At 42.5% G+C, this 27,364-nt stretch overlaps 1 protein-coding gene across 2 annotated transcripts in view; it reads left to right on the top strand.

The window, feature by feature from the left end:
• CRYBG3 (crystallin beta-gamma domain containing 3) overlaps positions 1–27,364 on the top strand; it is a 175,737-nt gene that overhangs the window by 53,904 nt on the left and 94,469 nt on the right. For both annotated transcript variants that reach the window (XR_012646076.1, XM_074998308.1), the window contains exons 3-4: positions 1,963–2,390; positions 21,539–26,684. Coding sequence is in view for 1 of the 2 variants with exons in the window: in XM_074998308.1 (XP_074854409.1) it covers positions 1,963–2,390; positions 21,539–26,684 (5,574 nt within the window). In the remaining variant the exon portion in view is untranslated. The remainder of the gene's footprint in view (positions 1–1,962; positions 2,391–21,538; positions 26,685–27,364) is intronic.

Here is a 27,364-nt window from a genome sequence, read left to right as displayed (position 1 = left end):
CTTCAGTCCCTTAACCATTTTCGTTACCCTCTGCTGAACCCACTCCAATGCATCCACATCTTATCTGCAAGGGAGGGGGAAGGGGAAGGGGAAGGCAGAGAACTGGATGCAATACTCAGATGTGGCCTCACTGGTGCTGCATAAAGGGGAATAACAACTTCTCTAGATCAGCTGGAAATACTTCTCCTAATGCACTGTAATATGCCATTAGCCTTCTTGACTACAAGGGCACACTGTTGACTTATATCCAACATCGCATCCACTGTAATCCCCAGGTCCTTTTCTGCTGTACTGCTACTTAGCCGGTCAGTCCTCAGCCTGTAACAATGCTTGGGAGTCTTCCCTCTCAAGTGCAGGACTCTGTACTGCTTGTTGATGAATCTCGTCAAATTTCTTTTGGTCCAGTCCTCCAATTTGCTAGGTTACCCTGGAAACTATCCCAACCCTTCTGTGTATCTACATGTCCCCCATCTTAGTGTCGTTTGCTGAGGGTTCAATCCATCCCTGCATCCAGGTCGTTCATAAAGATGTTGAACAGTACTGGCCCTAGAACCAATCCTTGGGGCACCCCACTTGAAACCGACCGCCAACCAGACATTGAACCATTGCCCACTACCCTTTGGGCCCATCCATCTATCTATCTTAAAGTCCATGTATCCAGTCCATACTTCCTTAACTTATGGGCCTGCCAGCTCCAGCCGCTGGCTCCTCCAGCTGGGGAAAGCTGGGGAGCAGCCATGCCACCTTGCCAGTCGCCCCCCAGCTCTGCCAGCTGGGGGAAGGCAGGGAGTAGCTGCACTACGTTGCTAGTCTGCACCATCTCATAGTTGCTGCAACCCCCTCGCCAGTCTGCACCCCTCACCACCACCCCCTGCCACTTGGTGATGCACTGGTCAGTTCCCCAGCTCCAGCCAGTGGCCAGAAGCGAGGAACCAAGCATCAGCCTGGCTGCTCTCTGCTTTCAGGAGCCAGAAAACTGACCAGCTCTGCTGCACTGGTCAGTTTCCTGGCTCCAGCAAGTGGTGGGCAGGTGGGAGCCTGGTGTAGTAACACCAGTCAGTTTCTGGCTCCCCATCTCTTGTAGGAGCCGGGAGACTGACCAGCCCTGCTGCATCTGGCTCTGGGCTCCCTGCCACTCATGAGAGGAGAGAGCCAGGCAGTCAGGACGGAGGACCGGTCCCAGATTACACAAATTGTGACTTACGCCTGATTGCTCAGGCATGCAACCAACATGGAATTCGAGGGGTTTACTATATATTGATGAGTGATAGTTAATTCTAAAAAACAAAAAAAAAAGGTGGTTAATAGAGGTGGTAAACTCAGGTAACAGATGTGAGTCAGTCCACCCATGTAAAAGGTAAAACATGCATGTTTCCCTTATGTAATTTTTGTTACATACATTATTCATTATTTTTATTGTCAGTTTTTAAGGTTTGATCCCCAAACCCTCCATTGTGTGAGTAGTGACACTGACTGTACTTGAGTTACTCACACATACACTAAGAATGAGAGGACAGGATTCTATGTCCCAAACCATTTCATAGCCTAAATTAACATGTCTTTTCTGTTTGTTTGCAGTCCTATCATATGAAAAGCTGCTCTGTCGCTTCTTCTCCTTTGTTGCTTGCACAGATAATTTTTGTTCCCTCGTACAGTGCTTTACTTCCACAAACCCATGCCTGTTTTTTCATAAAAATAGCCTTTCAAGACACCCCGTTAAAATCAGCAGCACCTTTTAAAATTGTAAACCCTCAATAAGGGACTAATTTCTGCCATCGAAAGAAGTAGCAGTATCTTAAATAATAAAACAGAGTAAAGGAGATTGGAGAAAGCTCTCAAGAATGGCCTTGTAAACAACATAGCACCTAGAAGTATTGCAATGTTTAAAGGCAGTTTAATTTGTTGTAGTCTGAAAATTAATGTATTGGTTCTGTTTCAACAGTATTTATGATTTTTTTCAAGATTTCTCATAATGCAGAGAAGAACTACTCCATGGAAGATCTGAGCAGCTCCACAACCCCAGAGGAATTAAAAAAAGCTAAAAGCCTTCCCAGTTTGGCTCCTAGCAGCAAAAGAGGAGGTCATTACAGACAACACAAAGAGAGCTTTTTGCAGTTCCTTGGCAGCTTATTTAATATTGGATCAAAATCTTCTTTGGGAGAATCTAAACAGTCTACTCTCCAAGATGAACTTGGAAAGGATTTGCAGAATCCAAAAGCCCTTGAGAAAGATGGGATCTCAAAGCATCGGAAAACTGAAATATTTGTCATTTCTAATGCTATCACAGAAGAGGAAGCAGTGCCTGTAATAGAGCCTGCCTTGGTTAATATAAGGGAGGCTGATTCTCAGGATTTACTGAGAAGACTAGAACCATCTGCTAATACGCTCACGTAAGTTCTAAAATTTTAATATTTAATGCTAATAGTAAATGGCTGTAGTGACCAGCTCTGCCATATGTTTGGTAGATGCCCCATATCTGCAAATCTGTGAAAGTCAGGGGCTCAGTCCAGATCAGTGAGGGCCTATGACACCTCTGCCATGAAGCTTCTGGTGCCTCACAATGTTTTGCTACTGCACCTCCTATCTGAGCAGCTCACAAACAGCATGTGGTTACATCCTGAGCGTCTGTGTATAGCTGCATCGTGACAGCCACATATCAGTTAACATCCCCCACCCCTAACCCTCCTCCTTCAGTCGTATGGACTTGATTTGTCTGTTTTTACTGCAGTTTTTTTGCACCTCTGTACTTAGAGTTGTCAGTCTGTACTGGAAATGCGATTGATCTGATGAAGTGGGTCTGTCCCATGAAAGCTCACCAGGGAATTAAACCGTTTTGTTAGTCTTTAAAGTGCTACATCACTGCTATTTGTATTGTTACCACACATCATTCACACTGTGGTTGCCAGCAGCCTTGGTTACAGTGTGACTCCAACACAGTCCCAATTTCAAATTCTCCCCCAAAAACATGTGTTCTGAACTTTGTAAGCCCTCTCTTCGACAGTCCCAATATATTACATAAGGTGCTCCTCTAAAGGGATCATCATACAAGTCTGCTACCTTAAATGGAATTATCCAAACACTGCAACACTGGATTAGTTGTAATTAAAGAATAAAACAAATGTGTTTGTTTAACTACAAATAGATTGTGAGTACAAGAATAAGGCATTGAAGTCAAATACAGGTTGAAACTCTGGTCCAGCAACATCTGTGGTCTGATACGATTTTAGTTGGATGTCCACTTGACCGCGTGTGGCCAAGTTTCCCATGGTCCCATAAAGATTGTTTCCAGCCACCAGTGCAGGCTCTCAGTGTTCTGTGTTGTTTATCTGTAACTTAACCCTAAATGTCTTCTGAGAGCCCAGTGAGCAGTGGAAGTTTTGGTAAAGCTGCTAGACAATATTGATCTCCTGTGGTTCAGCCTGTAATTATAAGAGAAATAAAGGTAAAACCACTTTCTAAACTTAACAAACTAGACCTGGCAAGGTGACATGTCAGCAAGGTTACTGGAAACAAAATTCGGTATCTGCTCTAAAAGTCCAAAGTTTTGTTTCTTTTGTTTTCTTGGACAGCCAGAAAAATGGTTTGAAAGGGGACGGACACACAAAGGAAGAACTTAACTTATTTCTTTTACTGTTTCATGAATTGTGTTCATCTGGTCTGTAGTATTTCATTGCTACTTGGGAAACTGGGACATTTTGATACCTGCTTAAAAGAATTATTCTATACTGAATCTCTCTTCTAGGCTATGACTGCTATTGTCATTTGTCTATAGCTTTGATAGGCCAACTTCTCCCTAACTTCAAAAGCTGAGGGTGTGACATCTGTGCCAAAACTCCTTATGCTGTAGGGAGAGAGGTAGTGGTGATCAGGGCTCAATAATATTCTTGAAACCTAGGGCAGTTGAGGCAACTGCCAGTCGGGAAAATGCCTGTATTTCCAGCCCCACCAGGCTGTGGTGTATTTAAACTGTATTCAGACAAAACTGTGGCTGGATATAAACAAATAACTCTGTACTCTTTAGCTTGTGTTGTATTTAGCTGCAATACAGTCACACATTCCTTTACTAAGAGAGTTTATAGTGGTAAAGCCCAAAAAATGCAAGGCTCTTTCAAGACTGAAGCTGCAGCCCATGCCCTATACATCGTATAATCTATTTAATGCATTTTAAAATACTAAGAAAGTTAAAATGTCTATCTCTTTTCTCTGCTGTTCAGTTAGCCCAGAAGTGTATCTGCTGATTTTAATACTTGGTAAATAATATATTTTTCTTGTAGTATCTGACTAGCCCTCAGACAAAGGTATCAAATACTGTGGATTTCCCTGACACTTTTAACAAGCCTAATTACTACACAACTCTTGCTAAAATGGCTAAAATTCTAGCTAACTAAACCAAGTAAAAATATTTTGTTCTAGAAAACTTAATAGACTTTGGTTTTGACTAGCCTAGCAAAGAAACTGCCTGTGTGTGCGTATGAGGGGGAGGCTATTTTAAACCTCTTCCATGGTATATTTGATTCTGGGGATGGCAGCAGTTCTGTCTCTGTATAATATTGGTGCTTATTAGAAACTAGTTTTTGCTTTGCATGAAACACCCTTTTTGTATTTGGCTGTGCTAAGTTTGGGTAAACACTAAAGCATTGGTTTATATTTTACTTTTACCCTACTTCTTTAAAATACAGTATCTTTGCCCTACCCCGCATCATATTGTTGAGTGTAGTAAAAATATCAGCGGACTGCTGTGCAATTCTGTCATTACAATAAACCCTCTACTTAAGGGACTAACGGGGGGGAGGGATGTAGGTTAAAACCAAAAGTCTATTCAATTGGAGGGTTTAGTACCCACCAGTCTCTCCCCCTGAAAAAAAAATGTCTGTGACTCAGAGCCACTGGAGCTGGAACAGTCACTGCAGCTGGGAGCCCCGCCACGGCTGGAGGCTCTGCCATGTCTGGGACCTCTGCTGTGGTAGAAGCAGGAGCCCCCTGGCTGGGGGCTCTGCCATGACAGCAGCAGGAGCTGCCACAGCTGGGAGCCCCATGACTGGAGGCTCTGCTGCTTCTGGGAGCTCTGCCACTGCTGGGGACTCCAACGGAGTCTGGAGGAGCCACCTTCACTGTTGGAGCCACCACATGCCCCTCCCACCAGGGGTGGGGTGCATGTGAGTGACACCTGCCCTCTTACGTGTCACACTCTTGGTGGGAGGAGCGTGGGGCAGCTCTGCCTGGTGGAAACAACAGACCCTCCAGCAGCGGTAAGTTAACCTACGTACTTTTTTGGGGGGGCGGGCGGGGATTTAGGACTTTGCAGGCCTTGGTTGAGTGGACTTTGGGAACTATGGGGGGCTGGCACACATCAAATGTTCCCGAAATCCGCTAAATCAGGTCCGTAAAATCGAGGGTTTATTGTAGATTGTAAAGGTTCTCCTGACAGCAGGTGTTCTATCAAAACGATTTTGTAAAATGTAGTGGCCAGAGAAATTAAAAGGCAGCTAGAAACAGACAGCATTAAAGGACAAACACAAATGGAAAAGGAACCAGATAAGAGAGAAGTGATTGGGAAAACAAAGGGGCTTGAGGGGGAAGAGTGCCTATTTGCTTTTCCTTGTCGAAAGCATAAATGCCTGAGTGCATCTGAGAAAGGTCCACTCATAATACTCATTTAAGCTGTGACTACCGCTTCCAACCTAGACATGACAGAAATCTAGAACAAGTCAAGAGTTTAATAATAACCAGCCACTATAAATATGCATTACTGAGCTTCCTTTACCATGAGAAACAGTCAGCATGAATTTCACTTAATTCTAACTACTGCTACAGATAAATAATAGATAACCCCGGGATTAATTGAGAGAGAGAATTATTAGTGAATTATCCTCATCAGCATTATTGCTGCTTAGTATTTTCACAACTAGGTACCCCAGGATTATAATTAGTATGTCTACCCATGTGTTAAAGATGCAGTTTTATTAACCACTCCTTTCTTGAAGCAGCATATTGTACAATACTAAGAAATCAAAACCCACCATTTTATAGGCTGATGTTAATTTGCACTCAGTGGGAGGTCTCAGATTTGGAAAAGATTCATGTTTCCAGTCCTTGAGCCAAAGAAAGTAGAATTCATAAGTTCAGGTAGTAATGCATTAGCGAGGGTCAATGGAGATAAACGACATTATTCGGCACTGCAGCTGGCTGATTCTCAGAGGAAATTATAGCTAGATTTCTGGTACTCTTAGAAGTGAATGAGAAAGGGGGAAGGCAAGTGTTCTTTAAACAGTGATGTGGAACAAGGTAATTAATTACAGTTAGAACAAGATTTCATAGTTTAGAAATTGCGCAGGAGCTTTAGTAGGCAAGGTGTGTGAAGATGGTGAACTACCAAGACCCTGGCTGCCTGAGCACACGGCCTTTCAAACAAACACTCAGCTCAGCACTCCAAACAAACAAACACAAGCCCAGAACCCCCAAACACAAGCAGCCACTTACCCCAAGGTGCTTTAGTTTGCTCCTTCCTTCTCCTCCTCCAGGAGCGCCTCTCAAAACTCCCTCCTGTTAGCACTCACCCTGTTCGCAAGCACCCGGTCTCACAGCCTGGTGCGAAGGTTGCGGATCTCTCGAGGCATCTAGGCAGACTTATGGGCAGTGCTGGGGAGGAATTGGTGGTCGTGATACATGTTGGTACCAGTGACATAGGGAAGGGTAGAAGAGATGTTCTGGAGGCCAAATTTAGGTTACTAGGAAAGAGACTGAAATCCAGAACATCTATGGTGGCATTCTCTTAAATGCTTCCAGTTCCATGCGCAGGGCCAGATAGACAGGCAGAACTTCAGAGTCTCAATGCGTGGATGAGATGATGGTGTAGGGAAGAAGGGTTTAGATTTATTAGGAACTGGGGACACTTTTGGGGTAGGGGGAGCCTGTACAGGAATGATGGGTTCCACCTAAATCAAGGTGGATCCAGACTGCTGGCATTAAACATTAAAAAGGTCGTAGAGCAGTTTTTAAACTAAGAGGTGGGGGAAAGCCGATTGGTGCGGGGGAGCACCTGGATTGGACGGAGACTTCTCTTACACGAGGCTCCATAGATAGGGATTCCCTAGAAGTTAGTCAGATAGGGAACATGGGAAATAATATATGGGCAAGATCAGGTGTGAAACAATCGCATATAAAAAAATCCAATGTGTCTGTGAAAGGCAGACATATAAATAGTGGTAGTTTTTTAAAGTGCTTTCACACAAATGCTAGCAGTCTGTCTAATAAGATGGGTGAACTGGAGTACCTCATATCAAAGGAGGAAGTTGACATAATAGGCATCACAGAAACATGGTGGAATGAGGACAATCAGTGGGACACTATCATACCGGGATATAAATTATATCAGAAAGACAGAACAGGTCAAGCGGATGGCGGAGTGGTACTATATGTGAAGGATAATATAGAATCAAATGAAGCAAAAATCCTAAAGGAATCAAAATGTTCCATAGAATCATTATGGATAACAATTCATTCCTCTAATATGAATATGGCATTAGGAATATATTACCAACCACCTAACCAGGACAGTGATAGTGATGCTGAAATGTTAAGGGAGATTAGAGAGGCTGTCAAAATAAAAAACACAGTAATAATAGGAGATTTCAATTATCCCCATATTGATTGGGTACATGTCACCTCAGGACGGGATTCAGAGATTAAATTTTTTGATGCCTTAAATGACTGCTTCTTGGAGCAGCTAGTACAGGAACCCACAAGGGGAGAGTCAATTCTCGATCTAGTCCTGATTGTAACGCAGGATCTGGTTCAAGAGGTAACTGTTACTGGACCCCTTGGAAATAGTGACCACAATAAAATAACTTTCAATATTCCTGTGTTGGGAAGAACACCGCAGCGGTCAAACACTCCAGCATTTAATTTCAAAAAGGGGAATTACATTAAAATGAGGAAGCTAGTTAAACAGAAACTAAAAGGTAGAGTAACTAAACTAAAATCCATGGAAGCTGCGCGGAAACTGTTTAAAGACACCATACTAGAGGCCCAACTTAAATGTATACCCTAAATGAAAAAACACAGTAAGAGACCTAACAAAGAACCACCATGGCTTAACAGCCATGTTAAAAAGGCAGTGAGAGAGAAAAGGGCAGCTTTTAAAAAGTGGAAGTCAAATCCTAGTGAGGAAAATAGAAAGGAACACAAACACTCCCAAATTAAGTGTCATAATGTAGTAAGAAAAGCCAAAAAAGATTTTGAGGAACAGCTAGCCAAAAATTAAAAAAATGATAGTAAAATGTTTTTTAAATACGTTAGAAGCAGGAAGACCACTACAAAATCAGTGAGGCCCTTGGACGATAAAGATATAAAAGGAGCGATCAAGGAAGACAGTGCCATTGCGGAGCGATTAAATGATTTCTTTGCTTCAGTCTTCACGGCTGAGGATGTTACAGAGGTTCCTAAATCTGAGCCAGCCTTTTTAGGTGACAAATCTGAGGAACTCACTCAGATTGAAGTGACATTAGAGGAGGTTTTGGAGTTAATTGATAAGCTGAATAGTAACAAGTCTCCAGGACCAGACAGTATTCACCTAAGGGTTCTGAAAGAACTCAAATGTGAAATTGCAGAGTTATTAACAGTGGTTTGTAACCTATCCTTTATATCCGCTTCGGTACCCAATGACTGGAAGACAGCCAATATAACGCCAATATTTAAAAAAGGCTGTAGAGGAGACCCTGGCAATTATAGACTGATAAGTCTAACATCAGTACCAGGCAAATTAGTAGAAACAATAGTAAAGAATAAAATTGCAAGGCATGTAGAAGAGCACAAATTGTTGGGCAAAAGTCAGCATGGTTTCTGCAGAGGGAAGTCGTGTCCAACTAATCTATTAGAATTCTTTGAAGGGGTTAATAAACATGCGGACAAGGGGCACCCAGTGGACATAATATACCTAGATTTCCAGAAAGCCTTTGACATGGTCCCACACCAAAGGCTTTTATGTAAATTAGGCAGTCATGGGATAGGAGGAAAGATCCTTTCATGGATCGGGAATTGGTTAAAAGACAGCAAACAAAGGGTTGGAATAAATGGTAAATTTTCACAATGGAGGGGGGTAACTAGTGGTCTTCCCCAGGGTTCAGTCCTGGGACCGATCCTGTTCAACTTGTTCATCAGTGATCTAGAAAATGAGGTAAGCAGTGAGGTGGCAAAGTTTGCAGATGACACCGAGTTGTTCAGGACAGTCAAAACCAAAAGGGATTGTGAAGAACTACAAAAAGATCTCAGCAAACTGAGTGATTGGGCAGCAAAATGGCAAATGAAATTTAATGTGGGTAAGCGTAAGGTAATGCACATTGGAAAAAATAACCCAAATTACACGTACAACATGATGGGGTCAAATTTAGCTACGACAGATCAGGAAAGGGATCTTGGAGTTATAGTGGATAGTTCTCTGAAGACAGCCACGCAGTGTGCAGCGGCAGTTAGTAAAGCAAATAGGATGTTAGGAATTATTAAAAAAGGGATAGATAATAAGACAAAAGATATCATACTTCCCCTATATAAAACTATGGTACGCCCACATCTTGAGTACTGCGTGCAGATGTGGTCTCCTCACCTCAAAAAGGATATATTGGCATTAGAAAAGGTTCAGAAAAGGGCAACTAAGATGATTAGGGGTTGGAACGGGTCCCATATGGGGAGAGGCTAGAGAGACTGGGACTTTTCAGTCTGGAAAAGAGGCGATTGAGGGGCGATATGATAGAGGTATATAAAATCATGACTGGTGTGGAGAAAGTGAATATAGAAAAATTATTTACCTTTTCCCATAATACAAGAACTAGGGGACACCAAATGAAATTGATGGGTAGTAGGTTCAAAACTAATAAAAGGAAATCTTTCTTCACACAGCGCACAGTCAACCTGTGGAACTCCTTGCCTGAGGAGGCTGTGAAGGCCAGGACTCTATTAGGGTTTAAAAAAGAGCTTGATAAATTTTTGCAGGTTAGGTCCATAAATGGCTATTAGCCAGGGGTAAAGTATGGTGCCCTAGCCTTCAGTACAAGGGCAGGAGATGGATGGGAGGAGATAAATCACTTGATCATTGTCTTCTGTTCTCCTTCTCTGGGGCATCTGGCATTGGCCACTGTCGGCAGACAGGATACTGGGCTGGATGGACCTTTGATCTGACCCAGTATGGCCATTCTTATGTTCTTATGACCCTTAAGCTGAGGTACCATTTGATTTTTCCATGTGTTTCAAATTGTTGATTTTCATTGCTGTTACACTGCAGTCTTCAAGCTAGGCTTTTTTGCACTGTTGAGGGAGGAAAAGGGTAAAACACTACAGCTAGTAACACTACATTTAACTTCAGAAGGAAGAGTGTAAAACAGGTCAATGGTTGCTAAGCTTAAAAGGATTCTCATAAAAAGATAGCTGTTTTTGTTTTGTATAATCCCCACTGATTTGGTACTGATGCAAAGATGAGAAATTCAGGTTTGATTGTTGACTTTGCATTCCTACTCATTTATGCTAAAAGCCAGATTCCTGTAAACCATGATGGGCGATGTGTGCTGTGGGCCAGATGTGGTTTGCCAGGGTTAGCCTTCGGTGGGCTGCCAGATGTTTTTTTCACCTGAGCATCCACAGGTACAGCCACTTGCAGTTCCTGTTGGCCACAGTTTGCTGTTCCCAGTCAATGGGAAATGCAGAAACAGCATAGACCAGGCCATTTGATCAATAGAAAACAGGAGGAAAAAATCTGAAAAGGAGCTTTTTCTTTTCTCCTGTGTTGTCCTCACAATCTTTGGCTTTGGTTACTCTAAAAGAATATGGAATGGAAGAGCTCATAAAGTAAAGCCCCAACAGTCAACTCATACAATATTACAATATAAAGCCTTCCCCCTCCAATCACATGGAATCATTCCACTGCCTTTCCAATGTATATCAGTTTTTAGACACATTACATTTAGGTCTTAAATTGCACACACTTGAAAGGCAGGTCTGCATTTACGGTGCTGCAACAAAACAGCTGCACCACTATAGTGCTTAGAGTGAAAATGCTGCTGTTCTGAAAGGAGAGTTGTTCTCATCTATATAATCAATCTACCTCTATGAGGGGCAGTAGCTATGGTGATGGGAAGGCTTTTCCCCATCAATGCAATGCTTTCTATCCCAGGTCAGTATAATTGCATCACTCCAGGGCGTGGATTTTTCACACCCAAGCAACATAGTTATACTGGTGTAAGTTTAAGTTATACTCAACCAAAGGGCCTGGTCTCTCAAAACATTTCTTGGTGTGGCTCCTACGTTTGTAAGCACCCCAACTTAATTCTCGACACTTCTCGTGATAGTAAATATTGTGCTCTCTACTGCTTTTGAAGGTTGGGCTCATAAAGTCTATTACTTTTGCTCTTTGTCCAATAATGTTTGTACAGTATTTTTCCACATTCTGGAGTTAGGCATTTTGTTTTGTCTGGTGTTAAGTGTGTGTATACAATATATATGAGAGAGAGAGAGAGAGAGCTTGAATAATAGTATTGTTGCATAGGATTAATGATCTTGAGGTTTTGGTTGTCTGCTTGATCTACAACTACCTTCCAGTATGTTTTTGAAATGTTCAATAACAATTAGTAGATGTAGCATATAATTAAATATTCAACAATAGTACTTGCAAAACTGCATACTGTAAACTCTCTTTCATACCCAGCATCCCGGGGACCAGGAGGTTGCTGGATATTCAAATTTTCTGGATAATAGAGAGCCATACCTAACAATGCATAAAACACTAAAGAAAAACAAGATTAGATAGTAAGAAACCAAAATTTATAGAGTACTTTATAATGTACAATACTACGGTTGTTGATAAATAAACTTTTACTGTATTTACTGTGTTTATTTTCATTATATTTATTTATGGAAAAATGAACTAAAATTTACTAACCCTAAAATTAAAGTGACGGTTATTTGAGAATTCTGGATAATAGGTTGCCAGATATGAAAGAGTTTACTGTAACTTATTTTTGGATTTCGGTGAGCAACCTTATTACACGGATTGCTGAAATACATTGACTTGATAAAAGCCAAAGTTTCCTGCAAGCTAAATATTCTTTAAAAATGCTAATAATTTTAGTTATGACAATCTGAAGAGTTGGTAAAATATACTGTCATTGTAACACTTAGATTGCCCGTTGACACTGAATGATGATGTTTGTATTTTTTTCTTAATGCCAAAAGATTTCTTTCTAGATTGAAATGAATATAGTGCTTTTTCTTTGTATGTTTGATTGTATTATTTAATAATTCAGTTATTACTAAATAGGATGATAATTTGTACTACAATACAGATTTTGTGTTACAAAACAAACCTGGATTTTGTGTGGAGATACTTCACATTTCATAAGTTGTTCAGTGTTCCCACAAAGTTTTCATACCTTGGAGCTGAATGAATTTTCTTGTGTTGCATATCATCTCCCCATTGGTGTGCACATCACCTTCAGGTTGGTGTATGTAACAAAATTAGTGTGGTAGGACTGGCGCTGGGTGGTACTGAGTGTGAAGGGGCTCAGGGTTAGGGCAGAGGATTGGGAGGCAGGAGTGCGAGGGCTCTGGATGGGGGTGGAGGCTCTAGGGTGGGGCTTGGGATGAGAGATTTGGGATATAGGAAGAGGCTTCAGCTCTGGGAAGAGGTTTGGGGGTGATATGGGTTTTGGGTTGGGGCCAGGGATGAAGGTGCAGGAAGGGGCTCCGGGGAAGGTCAAGGTGGGGCTGGGAGGTGGAGCTTGAGCTTACATGGGTGGCTTCATGCTGGTGCTGGTGGGGAGAGGTGCACAGCTGTGGCAGTTGTGCACTCGGGCAGGCAGGGAAAGAATGCCCGGCTGCAGGCATGAGCCCTTGTATGTGCTTAATAGCCCTTACGTGGGACTTAATGGGAAGCTGTGTGGCTGCACCCCTTAGGGGGAACTTATTTGATAATTGTATAACAAGCTTGTCAGATAATGCCATATATAAAACTTCAAAAATTCAAGGCATATTTTAGTTCTGACCCTATAAACACACATGCACGAGTCACTCCATCCACATAAGTAGCCCCATTGAGTCTTGGTAGTCCGTCATGTCTACCAATAATGTCTTGAGTTTGCACAGGCTCATCGGTTGTGGTGTCACATGTGGCAGAGGAGCCCAAGCCTTGAATGGCATGGGAATTCACAGTAGGGGCAAGGGAATTGTCCTGGCTCTGTTGGTGTGGCTGCTGCTGTTGCCTTCCTCCTCGCACGAGCATCAATCAGGCATATGCATTGCTGCTCTTTGAAATTGTCATATGCATGTCGTATGAGAGCACACCAGCCTGTTGGGTTTTCTGCATGCTGCTCTAGCTGCTTTGGCTTTAATCCAGCATGAACAGTGTTGGCCTTCATGCAGTCTGTGTACCTCTTGTGAGGCCCACCTTGATTCCTTTTGTCCTGGGAGAGCTCACCATAGAGGAGTTGCTTAGGGATTCTTGACTCTTCCATTCATATGACGTGCCCTGTCCAGCAAAGTTGGGCTTTCAGAATCATGGCTTCAGTGCTTGTGGTTCCTGCTCTGTCCAGGACTTCCAGGTTTGTGACTCTTCTGCCATCGAATGTGCAGTATTGACCTCAGGCTGCATGTGTGGAAGCGCTCCCGCAGTTTCACATGTTTTCTGTACATGGTCCATGTCCATCCATACAAGAGACTGGTCAGGACTACAGCCTTGTACACTTTCAGTTTAGTGGACTGTTGGATATTGTGCTGATTCAACATTCGTGCTCTGACCTCCTAGTGCCTGGTTGGCCTTGCAGATTCTGGCATTGATTTCTTTGTCAAGGGAGCCATCATTGGCTAGCACGCTGCCAAGGTACTTGAACTCGTCCATTGTTTTTAACTCTGTTCCTTCAATAGAGATTGAAGCAGGGAGATCAGCAGATCTTGGAGGAGGCTGAAACAGTACCTCGGTCTTTCCTAGGCTGATGGTCAAACCAAAGAGACGAGTGGCTTCAGCAAACTTGTTGATGATAAGCTGGAAATCAGATTTCTTGTGTGCCATAAGTGCACAGTCATCAGCAAAAAGGGCTTCAAGGATGAGCCTCAAGCATCTTGGTTTTAGGATTCAAATGAAGAAGTTTGAAAAGTGACTCATCAAACCTGTACTTTATGTACATTCCATGGTCCAGGTCCCTAACAGCATGGCTGAGGTCGCACGTGGAAAAAGAGGTTGGATAACACTGGGGCCAGCACACACCCTTGCGTCACCCCACCAGATATCTCAAATGGATCTGAGGACTCACCTTTCGAAAGAACAAAGCCAGTCATGTCATTGTGAAACAGGCGTATGAGGTTAATGAATCTTGGGCAGCCAAATGTTTACAGGAAAATCCACAGGGTTTCTCTGTTTACGGTGTCAAACGCCTTGGTCAGATCTATGAAGGTGGTATGTAGATCCGAGTTCTGCTCTATGTACTTTTCCTGGACCTGATGAACAGCAAAGATCATGTCAGTGGTGCTGCGGTCTGGGCAGAAACCACACTGTGCCTCTGGTAGGTTCTCCTCTGAGATGCTGGTAATCAGACGGTTGAGGATGACTCAAGCCAAGATCTTCCCAGCAGTACAGAGAAGGGAGATGCCCTGGTAATTTCCACAGTCAGCTTTGTTGCCCTTGTTCTTGAAGAGTGAGATGATTGTGGCATCTCTAAAGTCTTTGGGCATGTCGTCTTCTTCCCAGATGCTGATCAAAGTGCTGTGAAAGGCTTCAAGTGACACTGGTCCTACTACCTTGAAAATTGCAGCAGGGATCCTGTCCATCCCAGGGGCTTTGCCAGAGCTGGTCTGGCTGATTGCCTTTTTGACCTCATCCATTGTAGGGGGCAGGTCAAGACTGTCTATCGTGGGTCTCTGAGGGATCAGGTCTAGGGCTGAAGCTTTGACAATGGAGGGCCTGTTGAGAAGGTTGCTGAAGTGCTCTCTCCACCTGTCATTGATGCTGCTCTTCTCCCTCAGGAAGGCCGTGCCATCTGCAGACAGGAGAGGTGCAGTACTTGGCTTTGAAGGTCCATATACAGCTTTGATAGCACTGAAGAACATCTTGGAGTTCTTGGTGTCAGTGTAGTGTTGGACTTCATCAGCTTTTCTCTCCCACCGCTCATCTTGCATTTTGTGAAGTGCCGTTTGCACCTGGCTCTGAAGGTGCTTCAAACAGTCATGTTTGGAGATTGACGACTGATCGTTTTGCCATAACAGAAGTTCCTTCTGTTTTTACTCTAAGGTCTTCATGATGGTTTCGTGATTTTCATCAGACCAGTGTTGGTTAACCCCCCTATTTAGTCCTAGTGTCGACTTGGCTGACTCCACACCAGGGTTTTAAACTGGTCCCACTTTTGTGCAGGATCTCCAGTCAGAGGTCCATGGGAAGTCAGAATGTCATCAAGGTGGGCTGTGAATTGCTCATGATGACCAATATGTTGCAGCTTTCCAATGTTGTTAGAGGGTCTGACAACCTTGAGCTTCTTGCACCGCAGTGGTATGATGTGCAGCATAAGGACAGATCTGATGAGTCTATGATCAGTCCAGGGCTCAGCTCCCCAGATGACCCTGGTGCTCTTAACATCATATATGTCACAACTGCGACTGATGACTTAGTCAATCAGGTGCCACTGTTTTGATCTTGGGTGCATCCATGTGGTCTTGTATTTATTGGCCTGCCTGAAGAGAGTGTTGTTAATTGTCAGGTCATTTTCTGAACACAAGCTCAGCAGAAGAAGGCCATTGGCATTCATGTTACCAATGCTGTGATGCCCCAGCACCCTTTTCCAGTTCCTACAGTCCTTACTGACTCTGGCGTTGAAGTCACCCAAAAGGAGAAGCTTGTCACTAGAAGGAGTTGCTTTTGCAAGACAGTCAAGGTCCTTGTAAAAACTCTTTTACTTCATCACTGCTGGTCAGAGTGGGGGCATAAGTGCTGAGGACCGTAATGTGGCAAGAGAGGTTGAGGGGGAAGCAGAGCTTGATCAAACGCTCATTGATGCAAGTTGGTAGGTCAGAAAGCTGGCACAAAAGTGATGTCTTGATGGCAAGTCCCACTTCATGGATTCTGTCTTTGTTTGCTGGCCTACCTTTCCAGAAGAGGTAACCTCCTTTCAGTTCACAGATGGATCCTTCCTCTGCAAGTCTGGTCTCGTTTAGGGCAGCTATGTCAATGTTATAACATGCAAGTTCTCTTGCTATGAGGGCTTTTCTTCTCTCAGGCCTCATAGTGTTCTCCCTGTCCAAGAGGGTGCGAACGTTCCATGCTCAGATATCTATCTTTTCACTTACCGGAGAGGTAGCCGTGTTAGTCTGTAGCTTTGAGAACAACAAGAAGTCTTGTGGCACCTTATAGACTAACGGATATTTTGGAGCATAAGCTTTCGTGGGCAAAGACCTGCTTCATCAGATGCATGAGTTGCGGGGGGGTGGTTTCATGCATCTGATGAAGTGTGTCTTTGCCCATGAAAGCTTATGCTTCAAAATATCCGTTAGTCTATAGGTGCCACAAGACTTCTTGTTGTTCTCCTTTCTTTTCACTGTTTTTGAACCACTGTGAGGGTAAAACAACCAGCTGCTGCATGTTGGCTGGGTTTGGTTAGGACAAGCAATTTTTGGGACACCTTTTCTAGTCCCTTCCCTCATTTGAGGGTGAGCAGTGCTGCTCCTAAAAAGGCCTGCTCAGTCTCCTGGGATGTTGTCAAACTCCTCTGTTGTCCTGGGGCCTGAGGCAAGCGACCAAAGTCCACGAGCCACCTCCATGCAGGTGTGGAACTACGACTCCCAGTGGTCACCTCCACCTGTTGCTTTGCCCCTCCCCCATCGCCACAGGACTTTGAAGTAAACAGAAGATGTAGACTAATAAAGCAGACTGATCTGAGAGATGAGAATACGCAAAGAACCAGTGTGGGAGAATATTTAAGGTGAAAAAGCCATTGCACAGAGGTAGTTCCACTCGTTGGCCTCAGAAGCCTGGTTCCAGTGGTATGAAAACTTGTCATGGCTGGAGATTCCCTAGGGTGCAGTGGATGGCCACGCTGTCTTCGGTGCCTTGTCATGCTGTTCATTCTCCACAGAGCGTTGCAGAGCCACCTTCCTAGTTGTTGGATCTCACTGTTGATCTCATCCGTCCAGTCCACGAGAGCCAACTTTGCGTGCTGGGATAGGCACGACCCTATGTCACCAAATGTTTCAGACCTGTTGGCTATCCTCACCTGGTTGAGCCCCCCTGTCGAAGTGGTTTATCGGGGTGTGGCCGCTGCACATGCTACAGCTTGTTGGAGCCACAGGTGAGAGCTGAGTGCCAGGTGGGGACCAAAGTTGCACGAACTGCCTCTGAAGAGACACGACAAGTCCCCCATATCAGAGGTGCTGCCCCTCACTGGACACTCCATACACCCCAGCTTCCCCACCCCCATTAAATACAGTGAAACTATTCATCTGCTGATAAGTTTATACAACTGGGAACTAAGTACCATATAAACAATGTGAAAATATGAGTATATATTGCTGAAGATCATGAAGAATGGATGCAAATTTTCTGGGACGCTATAGGGGCTGTTTTGCATACTTGGCTTACTCTAATTCCTGACTTCCCCCTGACCTGCCCCTCTGCTCTCTGATTTGCTCACCTTGATACTTTTTCTTCTGATTTGTCAGCTTTGATTACTATTTTTGGTTCTCTCTTAAATATTGAGTCTGTTCTATTATGGCTATGGTGTGAAGCGGGTCTGTCCCACGAAAGCTCGCCTAATAAATTATTTTGTTAGTCTTTAAAATGCTACTTTACTGCTTTTTTGTTTTAAAATGTATTAAAACATAGAAGTATGAGTTTTTGTTAAAAGATCGATATAGCTACAGACATGGGTACAGTTCTAAGGTTAGATTTGAAATAAAGACGGTGAGCTTTGTAGTTGCAAAAAAATTTTTTTTTTTTTTAAATTTAGTCCTTTTAATTTAGGCTTCCTCTCCCCAAACCAGGCAAGATATGGCCCATGAGCTGGACATGGCCCACCAAGCCACTTGATCCAGACAGCAGGCTGCCCCACTGGCACCCGCACGCGCACAGCAGAAGTGACTTCCTGCTCCATGTAGTAATCTTCTCTGGACCCTACCCTCTCCACACCTCACCCCTGCCCCCCAGCACCTAGAGCAGAGAGCCACATGGAGCAGGCAGCAGTTTTCATCTGTCTGGGGCTACAGCAGGCAGGGAGCCTGCCTCAGTATCCAGCAGGGCTGCTGGCTGGGAGTTGCCTAGGTGAGCACCTGATGTCCAGAGCTTGCTTCTGGCACCCCAGTCCCTCCCTGCTCCAATTCTTTGCCACCAGTCACCACCAAAAGCCTCTACATCCTCCATCCTCCAGGTCACAACACCCTTCTGTACCCCTTCCCAGGCCAGAATCCTCTCCTGCACCCATATTCTCTCCCAGACCCTGTCTTCCAAACCCCTGCCCCAGATGACACAACCTCTCCATCACCCCAACTCCCTCTACCCCATCCCCCGACACACACACACACACACTCTCTCTCTCTCTCTCTCTCTCTTGCATCCCAGCCCTCTACCATGACCTCTGGTCTGCATCCAACCTCCATCCCAGACCCTGCATCCTCTCTGTAAAGAGTGTGAACATTGATTGCTTTCTAAAATTTTGGAGTGGCCCCCTATCAAAAAGTATTGCCTAGCCCTACCTTGAGCTGATCTGAGCTATTAAGTCAATGTCTGTTAAAGGAGCACTAGACCATCCCATTTCTTATGGATTGCAGCTTTCTCCACGAACACCCAAGCAGATATCCAATAAACAGGATCAGGACTAAGAGTCCTTTATACTGTCCTGGGTTAACAGTAGGCTTTTGAAATAGCCTTCTATTTCCCAAACATTTAATGCAATTTGTCTATTAAGCAGTTTATGATAAACTATAAAGAGATTTCTCCACAATGATGATATTTTATACAAGATTCATCTGAATGTTAATATTGCTTTTTGAAATCTCAATCAACAGTTAGGCTGGGTCTACACATGCCCCTTTCTTTGGAAAGGGGCATGTTAATGAGCGGGTTCAAAAGATGCTAATGAGGTGCTGCAATGAATATGCAGCCCCTCATTTGCATAATGGCAGCCACAGCTATTCGAAAGTGTGGCTTTTCGAATTGCGCGCCGCCCATGGAGATGGGACCTTACGAAAGGACACTTCCCCCACCTCCAGTTTTCAAAAGCCCTTCTTCCTATCTGTGATGTTCATTGCAGCACCTCATTAGCATCTTTCAAACCCGCTCATTAACATGCCCCTTCTGAAAGGAAGGGGCACATGTAGAACCAGACCTATAGTTTTCAGAGGTAGCAGTGTGGTGGCACCTTAGGCTACAGCCACATAGCAAAGTTATTCCAAAATGAAAGTTGTTATTTTGAACTAATTTTGTGCACATCTACACTATGCACACACTATATCAAAATAAATTTGAAACAGCGGGTGCATTTTTTGAAATTCTGTGAGCCTCATTACAGGAGGAATAACATCTATTTGGAAATAGGTACTTTGAAATTGGCATGGTTATGACATGGAAAAACGCTATTTCAAAATAAGCCCTAATGGCACCCTTTCAAAGTATGCACTGTGTCCAGACATGCATTCTTGTATGTAGCAGTGTTATTTTGGAATAGCTGTTCTGGAATGGATTATTTCAAAATAACACTGCTGTGTAGATGTAGCCTTAAAGACTAACATTATTATGGAATAAGATTGCGTGAGCTGCAATTCACTTTATCAGCTGCATGAAGAGAGAGAAAAAGAACCAGACATTGGGGATTCACTGATATCAGGGTGGATGTGGATAAAAAGGTGAGTATACCTAAAATGGAAACTTATGGTAATGAGCAAGCCATTCCAAGTCCCTGTTCTGACCTATTATTCTGATAGTGTCAGATTTGAATATGAATTCCAGCTCAGTAGTTTCATGTTGCAGCCTTTTTTTTTTATGGGGGGTTTGTTTGTTTGTTTTGCTGTCCTTAGATTAGAGGATTTAAGTTTTGGCAAATGGCACTAAAGTACAGTGTCTGTCCACTACCATCGATTTATGGTTAAGTTGCTTATTGTTTTAAATTGGCCCATTAACTACTCTCTCTGGTGTTACTGTCTAAGAAAACATTTGTGTTTCTAGGGGTACCTATTTACAGTGATTCTGTTATCCTAGTGCAAGGAAAGCTCATGGTGTATTTATAGCACTATTAGATTCTGCAATTTTTATAAAAATAGTTTTCTATTATTCTCCAAATGTCACGCGATTACAGGGAAGGTCCTATCATGGATTGAAAACTGGTTAAAAGACAGGAAAGAAAGGATAGGAATAAAATGTAAGTTTTCGGAGAGAGGTAGCTAGTGGTGTCTTGCAAGGGTCTGTACTGAGCCCAATCCTGTTCAACTTATTTCTAAATGATCTGGAAAAAGGGGTAAACAGTGAGGTGGAAAAATTTGCTGATGATACTGAACTGTTTAGTTGAGAACAAAGCAGATTGTGAATAACTTCACACTCAAAACTAAGTGATTGGGGAACAAAATGGCAAGTGCATTTTAATGTTGATAAATGTAAAGTAATGCACGTTGGAAAAAAATAATCCCAACTGCACATACAAAATGATGGGGACTAATTTAGCTATAACCACTCGAGAGAGAGCTTTGTGTCATTGAGTGGATGTTTTCCGAGAACTATCGACGATGTGCTGCAGCAGTCAAAAAGGCAAACAGAATGCTAGGAATCATTTTAAAAAAGGATAGAGAATAAGACAGAGAAGATGTTATTGTTTCTATATAAATCCATGGTGCACCCACATCTTGCATATTGCATACCGATGTGGTTGTCTAAACTCAAAAATGATATATTGGCATTGGAAAAGGTTCAGAAAAGGGGAAACAAAATGATTAGGGTTTTGGAACAGGTGCCATATGAAGAAAGATTAAAAAGACTGGGACTTAGAAAAGAGTAGACTAAAGGAGGATATGACAGAGGTATACAAAATCATGACTGGTGTGGAAAAAGTGATGGAGAAGTTAAAGTTCCCATAACATAAGAACTAGGGGTCACCAAATGAAATTAATTGGTAGCAGGTTTAAAACTAACAAAAGGAACTGTTCTTCACACGGTGCATGGTAGGCCTGTGGAGATCCTTGCCAGAGGAGGTTGTGAAGACCAAGAGTTTAACATGGTTCAAAAAACAAATAAGATAAATTAATGGAGGTTAGGTCCATCAATGGATATTAGCCAGGAGAGGTAGGAATGGTGTCCCTAGCTTCTGTTTGTCAGAGACTGGAAATGGGTTTCCGAAGAGGGATCACTTTCACGATTACCTGTTCTGTTCACTCCCTCTGGGGCATCAGGCATTGGCTTCTGTTGGAAGGATGGGCCTTTGGTCTGACCCATTTAAACGTTCTTATGTTCTAAACCAGCAAGCTAACTGTCGATCAATCACAGCAAAGGTTGTGTCCAGATTCTACTGCACTAAAATAATGTTTCTTGTTACAGGCAGATGGAATGTAAGCCAGATGCACCAGCAATTACTTACGCAACATATCGGGGTTCTGTACGGATTAAGCAACTACTTAAGAAACAGACAGAGGAGGCACTAAGAGAAGAAAACATTGAAGACAAAAATATTTTTGTGGTTGGAAATGGAGAAGTCCAATCTGCTCTCCTTCCAAATTCACCTTCTGATGCAAGAATAGCAATTACAGGACACCTGGCAAAAGAGAATCAAAAAAAGGGTGCTAAAGGTGACAAGGAAAATGTAAAAACAAACCTCTCCGCAGTTAAAATGGAACTGAAAAAAGCTGATGTCACTAAGGACAATATGGATGGCAGTGAAAATGGAACAGCTGCAAATACCTCTGTCATATCCACTCAAACAAATGCCAACAGAAATCAGATTGGAGAACTAGATTTGTCAGTTTCCTTAAATCATGCACTAATTTCTGATACAGCAGAAGTTAATAGAACTCATGTGCTAGACTTAGTATCACCAGCCAGAGACAACAGTGAAATCTCCACTAGTTTCAGTTACCAGATTATGGATTCTCTTAAAACAGATTTTGGAAATAACAGATTGGCTGGAAACGGGGAAGGAACATCGGAAGGAACTCAGTTTCAATCAGACGATGACATTTCTAGTTTTGATAAAGCTATAAGTTCTTGTGTTCAAGTTTCTAATGAAGGCTCTAAGAAGATGATGCAAAATGATTGTGAGTGTTCATCCAAAACAAAAAGAGGGGCAGTTGAAAAAGAACTACCATTGATAGAGGAAGAGTATGTCTGTAATAGTTATATTGATAATCAGTTGGAGCTACAGTTAGATGTCCGGAGGACTCATTCTAGCAACACTGCATTTCAACTTCAGGCAGGTGAAGATACAGAAAATGCAAATAAAGACAGTGATCCCAGGATGGATGAGTCACAAAATAATGTGGCAGTTGAAAAAAGGGGGCAAGAAACAGAGCATGATCATTTTCCTTTAAATCAAGAAAGATCTACTGAAAAGCTGTCAGAGGCTGTGAAAGACTTACAATGTTGTGGAGTTAATGAATTGATGTTAATGCATAATCTATCTACTTCAGTGCCATCTGCCAAAACTGTTCAAAACAGTGGAATAGACATTGTAAATAGTCCAGGTATTAAAGAGTTCAGTGAGTTAGGAGAAACAATGCATGTCCAAAATGATCCCTTAGTAATTTTTGGGAATGAATCTGAGGATATCAACACAGAGGATACTTCTGTACCTTCTCTTGAATCTAAGTTTACAGAGGTAAATGTTGCCAACACATCTCCATCAGCCCTAGAATGTGGAAGTGTGAAGCCCCATATGCCACCTCCTAGCTTAGAATCTGAAGATGCCAGCTGTAGCAAAGCTATAATACCTGTCAATATTGCTGTGACTTCTACTACAGTCCTTGAAGCTGAGGATGTCAGCTTGGCTTATATTCCTCCCTTTATCCTTGCAGCTGAAGATAAAAGTATGACCCAAAAAACAGCCAACTTAAAAGATGTTAAATGCAACATTTCTTTCCCTGACCAGACATATGAAAATAGCAAGCCTGTTAAATCTGAAAAGATGAGCCTCCCCAACAATGTAGTTTCTGCCTGTGTGCCCAACGTTATTACTCCTGTCTTTAAAAATGATGAAGTCTTGTTAGCCAAAACATCAGATTTATCCACGGAGGGTAACGGGGTAAAGTCTACTTCTGAAAGCCATGAAAGGAGAGGTAATGAGGTAGATGATATTGCTCCTGCTCTTCCTGAAACTGTGAATGCCAGTATGACTAATATTTCTGCTCCTCCCCCTCAGCAGAAAGATATCTGCTTCTCTAAGCTTTCCCCTCCTCCTCTTAAATCAGAAGTAAATACATTTTTTGACATTCCTCATTGTGCCTTGGAGTCTGGAAAGAGTGCCTCAATCAGCCATTCTTCTTATGTCTTTGAAAAAGATGTTGGTTTGGAGATTATTTCAGTAACTACACCTTATTCTGAAGATAATAATCAGCTGAAGATTTCTGCTAAACAGGAAAACAGTGGTAGGTCTAAGACGGCACCTGCCATACTTAATTCTGTGGATGTCAGCCAGAGCAAAATACCTCCTCCTGCTTCTAACTCTGAAAATGTCCTCATTGCAAAAATATCGGTTACATCTGAGGAGGTCAGTGAATCTAAATGTGCTTTCCTTGGAGGTGATGCACCTAACATGGTGTCGTCCTTCTCGGAAAGTGAAGGTGTCAGTGCACCTACAGTTTGTCGTATTCTCGAAAATGCAGAAGTCAGTATGACTCAGATTTCATCTTGCTCTGAAAACATCACGGCTAAGAGTACATCTTTTCCCCTAGAATCTGATGTCGTTTTAGCTGAAAGTGACCATGCTACTCCGAACTCAGCAGATGTTTGCATTCCCAAACTTGCATCTCCTACTTTGAAGTCTAAAAAAATCTTCAAGCTTTGTCCTTTTGCCCTTGAAACAGCAGATGTCTTGGACAGAATTAACTTTCCTATTAAGCGTGACAATATTAAAGAAAGCAAAATTTCCTCCACGCTTAGATTTAGTGGTGAGACAGATTATGTACCTCCAAATGTACCTCCTATCCACAAGCTTGATGATGCCTCATTAACCAAATCCATAACATCAACTACCTGTCCTTTGGGACTTTTGGAAACAAGTTCTAGTTGTAGTAAGGATGTACATGGAACACCTACTGAGCAAGCAAACCTTTGTAACCATATTCCTTCAGTGACGCAAAACTCAGCTAAAATGAATGATCACATTTCTCTGTTTACAAAATCTCAGAAAACATGGGAAGATACGGAAATGGGAAAGCAAGTGCATATTGAATCCTATGAGACTGCTCTGCTTAAAAAAGCTGAAGAAATCATTGATGCGGTTTTACACTTGGCCATAGAAGAAATAAGATCAAAACAAGCAGCTTGTGTTGGTCAGCCACATGGCAATGAGGATGGTTTAATAATGCTGGATATCCTAAAAGAACAAATAACTGGAGATATACAGTTGGAACCAAAAGAGGTACAGTCAGCTAAGCCTTCACTAAAACATTTTAATGAGAGCTATGCAGGTGGCTCCTCTGAAATTAAAGGAAGGGAAACAGTTGCTACAGATATTCAGGATGAAAAGATATCCTTTTATATTACCCATAAAACTGACCTACATAGTTCAATAGCACTAAAAGCCAAAGAGATAATTGATGAAGTTATTAACTCAGCAAAACAAAAACTGATGTTTAATCAGTTTGAAAACAGTGAGAGTAGGAGCACTTCTACAGATTTTATGCCTCAGTGTAAGACTGGATTCTCAAAGGCTCAAAACACTGATGTTAAATTAGCTGCCAAAACTCAAGAAATAGTCAAAGAAGCATTGGTTTTAAACCAAATAGAAGAGGGATTGATCCAGAATGTTGCTAGGGACTGTGAAAACCCAGGTTATACAGTTCCTTTACTTCTAAATAGTGTCGAAGGCATCATAAATTTGACCATAGGAGGAGAAACTGTACCGAATAATGTACTGTCACAGCAAAGAAGTGAACTTCTACATTCTGATGATTTAACAAATCTGGAATCTGATCCTGCAGTAAAAGATGAATGCTCTAAAACTGTTTACGATAGTACAGCTGTGAAAGAAATGGGTGGTGAAACTAGTATTTGGACAGCTAGCAATACATCCGAGGAGACTTTACATGTATTAAATGGAGGCACTGTTATGGTTGATGAGAGGATGCCACCATTGCAGTTAAAAGATTTGTGCAATAATACAAATTTGCCAGACCATGTGTCAGTGCCAACCTTGAATTTTAATTCATCACCTTTTGTGTATGACGTATATACCTATATACCCAGCAAATCCAAAGATGAAAGTAGTCTTTCAGGTTTAGATGAAACTTGTGCGTGTAGAGGTCAGCCAGAACATTGTTGCAAGAAGGCAAAGGAATCTATGTTTGTACAGGAAAAAATTAACCCAAAATATTCACAAGACAAACGTGAAGAAAGCTGTGGAATAACAGAGGAAGCAAGTGATACACCACAGGATAAACACAGGTTAAACACGCAGTTCGTTATATCTGAATCATCTGCAACTGTTAGGACCGTTGAAAGCAAAATTTGTTTCCACTCAGATTTAACCAATAGAGATGAGACACTGAAATCACTGCTGATGGATCAAAATTTAGAAAGAGACAAAGAATTTGGAGAGAAGAGTCCAAACAGTAGAGATACAGAGGAACTGACAAGTTTCTTATCCTTTTCTCCACAAGAGAAACAGTGGGAAGGCAATTCTTTCATTACCATATTGTATGATAGCTCTCCCAAAGATGAGAACCAGTGCATTTCAACTGACAAAGAGCAAGCTCACTCAGTCTCTCCTCCTGACCTATCTCTGGGTAATGTTGAAAATCTCTTGATGTGTGAAACAGTAAAGAGCAAATATGATCCTGTCGATGCTTATGAAAGGGACAGCAGATTAAATGAAACAATAGATAACTGCAGCTCAGAGTCATTTATAACCGTGGAAGCTAAGCGGTGTAAAGTTTACCCTTTCTCTTTGTCTCCTATATATGAAGATGACAGTCCACAAGAAGACATGCTGTCTACTGATGTCTCACCAGTAGGCCATTCTAAAGAAAGCACCAACCGATCCTCATCCATCTTGTCACTTCTTCAGTCAGTTTCTGAACGTTTGAAAGTTAGTAACCAGTTCTGTGAGGAGGATGAGGAGGAATCTTATGAAGAAAACATGGTGGATGTTCAAAAAGCAGACTCTATTAGTAGCCAGTGGGCAGGCAGTTCAAACACGGTGCTTCCAGAGAGTGACCACGAAAGGGCTTCACTTTCCCAGAAGTCACTCATATTTTCAAAAGAGCCACATAGTTCTAAACAGCAATCGGAGCCATTCCTAGAAGAAGCATGTCAGTTTTCTAATCCCACACATTGTACTCCGTGTCATCCGAAAACTAACGTAGCCATCAAACCTTACTCTAGGAGTGTGTATTACCAATATTTTCAGACAGCCAGTTATTATTCATGTGAGAAAGGAGTCCGATTTGGAAGCCTCCTTCAGGAAGGATTATTGCCAAGGGATCATAAGCATCAGGACAACAATTTGCCAGAATCGGGAGCTTTTCCAGTGGTAAGTTGTCATGCAATGCAAGTAATATCTAAAATGATGATGAACTCACTTGGACTTATCTTGTTAATAAGAAAAAAAACATAACTGTCTTATCTAAATTCATTCAATTGTAAGGTATAAGTTAAGCCTATGATTACAAAAATTACACTCTCTCATTAGAGCACTTTATGAATAACACACACTGTGTTACTGGGGCCAGATCATAAACAATCAAGGAGATCCTGCAGCATTTACTCTACTTCTGATATTATTGTTCCTGGAGAGTATGGCTCAGTGTTGTGTGTATCCTTCAATTCTTCTGTCGGCTTCAGCTCAGGCTGTGTCTAAACTTATAGTGGTCTGTGGAACTCAGGCATTGCACGCATGCACACACACACACACTCACCCAGTATGAGTATAAATAGCAGTGTAGGTGGGAGGCAGTGCTCATGTGAGCAGAGTACAGAAACACCCAAATCTTAGGGTGTATGTCCAACATGGCTCTCTACATGCCCAAGCAGTGCCTCCCATGTCTGTTCTGCATTTTTTAAAAGTGAGGTGTAAAGTTGGCCACCTCCCTGATGGAGCCTTTCTCCCCAGCAGCAAAAGGCTTCGACAGCAGGGAAGTGCTCTGGCAGTTGAGGAGACAACTGGAAAAGACTTTGGAATCTTCCCACTCCTGGAGCCTTTCTCTGCTGCCT

Source organism: Carettochelys insculpta, chromosome 1 (genome assembly GCF_033958435.1).
Source record: "Carettochelys insculpta isolate YL-2023 chromosome 1, ASM3395843v1, whole genome shotgun sequence".
Taxonomy (NCBI): Eukaryota; Metazoa; Chordata; order Testudines; family Carettochelyidae; genus Carettochelys; species Carettochelys insculpta.
This window is presented reverse-complemented; position numbering and strand designations above follow the sequence as displayed.